At 39.6% G+C, this 3496-nt stretch overlaps 1 protein-coding gene across 1 annotated transcript in view; it reads left to right on the top strand.

The window, feature by feature from the left end:
* Positions 1 to 2197, top strand: part of rnf32 (ring finger protein 32) — an 8610-nt gene extending 6413 nt beyond the window's left edge. Inside the window, exons 6-7 of the mRNA XM_032503882.1 lie at positions 201 to 368; positions 1226 to 2197. Of these exons, the coding sequence (XP_032359773.1) occupies positions 201 to 368; positions 1226 to 1456 (399 nt within the window). The 3' untranslated portion in view covers positions 1457 to 2197. The remainder of the gene's footprint in view (positions 1 to 200; positions 369 to 1225) is intronic.
* Positions 2198 to 3496: the final 1299 nt, after the last annotated feature.

Genomic DNA, 3496 nt, shown 5'->3' with positions numbered 1-3496 from the left:
TTTTTATTGGTTTCCATTAATTCTCCATGTTAGTTGGAGACGTGACTGTATTGATCTGGCTGTTTAACAACCGCACCTGTCAGCATGCCTCAGCCATTACAATACACACAAACAATTAGCCTTCGCCGAAAACATGGCTCTATTGTGTATCTGAATGAAACGTGCCTTCTTTGTGCCACTAAAATGTGTTTTCAAATTAGTTGCAGGAATTGAATGACAGCTTTGTCCGATACTGTCACACCGACACGGAGGCTTTTCTGAGTGATATCAACCGCTCCCTGTCATCAAGCAGACAAGTGTTTCAGCAGCTGGAGAGAAAGCACGTCCCTGAACCTCAGGAGAGCGACTGGGATCGAATACAGAGCCAGGTCAGGAACAAGACACACTCTGCTGAACAACAAGCCACTTCTATCATTAAACTAGGCCCCCGTAAAAATATCTAATCCTTATTCTCCCAGCCTTGCCTTTCCCTTGACATGTTAACGCTTGTGTGGGGACGAAAGCATCACAGCTGCTGTATAAAAAACACACCTCTCCAGAGGTGATCATTCACTTTATCAAATGAATGGCAGTGAGTAGGCTAATAATCCTCTGTGTTTACAGAAAAGCATGAGCCAGTCTGATGCACGGCAGGCTTTTCATAGCCTTGACTGCTGTGGAGGAATTGAAAAGGCATTAAGATTTGCTGTTCCATAAGGCTCCATTGTTGGCTTTCATTTCAGCCAGTACCATTTTCCATGGAGGGGGCGGGGTGTGTCTTTTTTTTCTTTATCTGGTGTGAAAAGGTTGAGCACAAGTCAGGAGTGGCTCAGCCTTGACATGGAGTATCAAACAGTGAATGTGCTTTCAACACATACCTTGCACCTTTTTCCACGGGTGCTAACTCTATAAAGCGGAGTGCAGCTCGTTATGAAACATTTAACGGCCGGGCATGTTGGCCCCTAAACACAGAAAGCTGTCTCTGGTTAATCATTGGTGGCGCTGTGCGTGTGTTGCTTTGTTTTTATAAGGATCACTGATAAACATGTTATCAAATCGTGCCTGATCACACCTGCCAGTCAGTTGCCAACTGATTTGGTTCATAGTTCTTTATAATGACGTGGCAGTGGCGGGAATATCACAGTTATTAACCCCATTCAACAAAACAGAACCAAAATAGACCTCTGTAACACAAGGTGTGAATATTCTTAAGAGATTCAAACTTATTTTGTTCCAACTCCAACAGGTTATCCAGCGAGATGTCTGGGACTGCCCCATCTGCCTGACTGCATTGTGTAGCCCAAGCCTACCAACAGAAGCAGGTACATCCAACCATCGACAACACAGACGCACCGTGCTTCTGTCATGTTCCCACCTCTTCCATCAGCTCTGTCTAGAGGCTTTTGAGGCCTTTTCTATAGACAGCAGACCTTCCTGTCCCCTGTGCAGATCCGTTTACCACAAAAAAAACATTTAACCAGGTACAATTCCACAGATCAGAGATCAGAAATTAACCAACAGGCCCTCTGAAGCTCACTAATGATATAATACATTGTATTTAATTTGTGTAATCCGTAAGTAAAAAGAGATGTAAACATGACCATTTTTGTTTTCATCTGGGGAAACCAGTAACTTCTGCAGTCTTGCTGAGACTCCAGAAAGTCACCGTGTCCTGCCTTTAGTCGCCGGGAAATAGAGCATGTAACTCATCTGTCAGTATTGGTGTCCTGGGTGTCACAATGATGAATGGAAAGATGTTCATAAAGCATTTTTTCTACTTTTATTTGCAAACACACAAACATCAAAAATAACTAAACAAACTGAGAAATTGTAAAAAAATACATTCACAAAACATGTACAAAAAATGACATGCAGTGACCAACTGACATACTGTATAGACAGTACAGGAAAAAAGCTGCTTCATTTATACAGGCCAACCCTCAACTTTTGAAACCCCACACAACACGGAGATGTACTGTAAAGGCAACAAGAAAAGCTTGCTTGAATAGAAAATGGCCCTCTCAGTTCTTACCTCAAAAGCCACTGCAATAGTATTTGTGATGTTTTATTAGGGGAGTGACAGTTCCCTGCTAAGTAAAGCAGAGCCTGTGTTACCACAGTCTGCAGCTAAGTGAATGTTTGCTAAACCATAATGGAACTGGAAAACAGCTTTGGTGTAAAACATTCCTTGTCCTAAGAAAACGCATGTTTCAATGCATTTATAAACTACAATTTCCTTACTTTTTCTTTTGTCATCATGTCATATTAGTCACCATGAAAACCAACGCAATTAAAATAACCATTAGATCAGTCAACCCTATCATGTTCAAGTCTTATGGGTAATGAACGAGTCTCAAAATGGACCCTCTCACTAGATAAGAGCTACTGTGACAACATTCATGGCAAACGCAAGGTGTACGTTATGTTCAGCTGGCTTGAAACCAGAAATTTGGTGGCGTACAGGGGATCACAGTGGAACTGTCTAGAGACAAACTATGTACATAAATAACACAGAACAATAAACAACCTTAACTTTAAGCCTACGAGATGCTTGTCGTATAAGGCATTTAAGGTGGTACTGGAGACAAAGAACGTAACAATTCAGAAGATTATGCAGCAATATAACTACATGTAAATGGGGCCTGAGTCACCAAATCTGTCTACCAGCTGCAAAGTATTTTTCACTCATTCATTCTGTATGAGACTGTTACAGGTTTGCATTAGATTTAGGTGTTGATAAAAAAATACATACAACAAAATACAGATTGCTTAGTGAGTCAGAACCACAGTAGGCTCAACGAGAGCCCAATATTTAAATCAAAATAATGCAAAAGAGGTATGAAACACAATATAATATGTACATGTAAATACAACATTTACAAAAAAAATGTTCTGTGCCCTGTTAATTTAAAAGATTTTTTGTGGATGAGCAAAAATGTGATGACATTTTCTTACCATGTGCATAAACTATTTTATGAAAAACAACCATATGATCAGCTCTAAATGCACTGAAGCTCTTTGGAACTAAAGTGGATATAACTCCCATAGTTTCACTTTTGTAGAGTAGACCGCTCTTAAAGTCTAATCTAGAACACCTACAAAAAGTTCTTACCCTACTTCATATAAACTAATCAAAGTTAAAGCGCACTTGAGTAAAGCCAAATAAAAAGACAAATGACAGCATGAGTGCTAAAATCTGACGCGTGCCAATTCATATAATATGAATTGTATTGTTGCTCTGCAGTTTTATGTAATGGCTGTGATGAGTGAATAACTTTTTGCTTCCCAATACCGATTCTGATACCTGAACTTGTGTATTGGTCGATACAGAGTACTGATCCGATACCATATATGGTATACCATGTGGCATATATTTCATTATGTTTTAACAACTGTATACTACTATCCATGTATAGATGTGATATAATTTCTATCTTTGTTGTCGGTCTGGCTCAGGTTAAACTCTTTTTTGAAACATGAACCAACAATGAACGCCACAGAACTTTCTTTTATCATC

The sequence above is a fragment of the Etheostoma spectabile genome, chromosome 22 (assembly GCF_008692095.1).
Source record: "Etheostoma spectabile isolate EspeVRDwgs_2016 chromosome 22, UIUC_Espe_1.0, whole genome shotgun sequence".
In the NCBI taxonomy this organism is placed as follows: Eukaryota; Metazoa; Chordata; class Actinopteri; order Perciformes; family Percidae; genus Etheostoma; species Etheostoma spectabile.
Note: the sequence above shows the minus strand (reverse complement) of the source record. Positions and strands in the feature narration are given on the sequence as shown.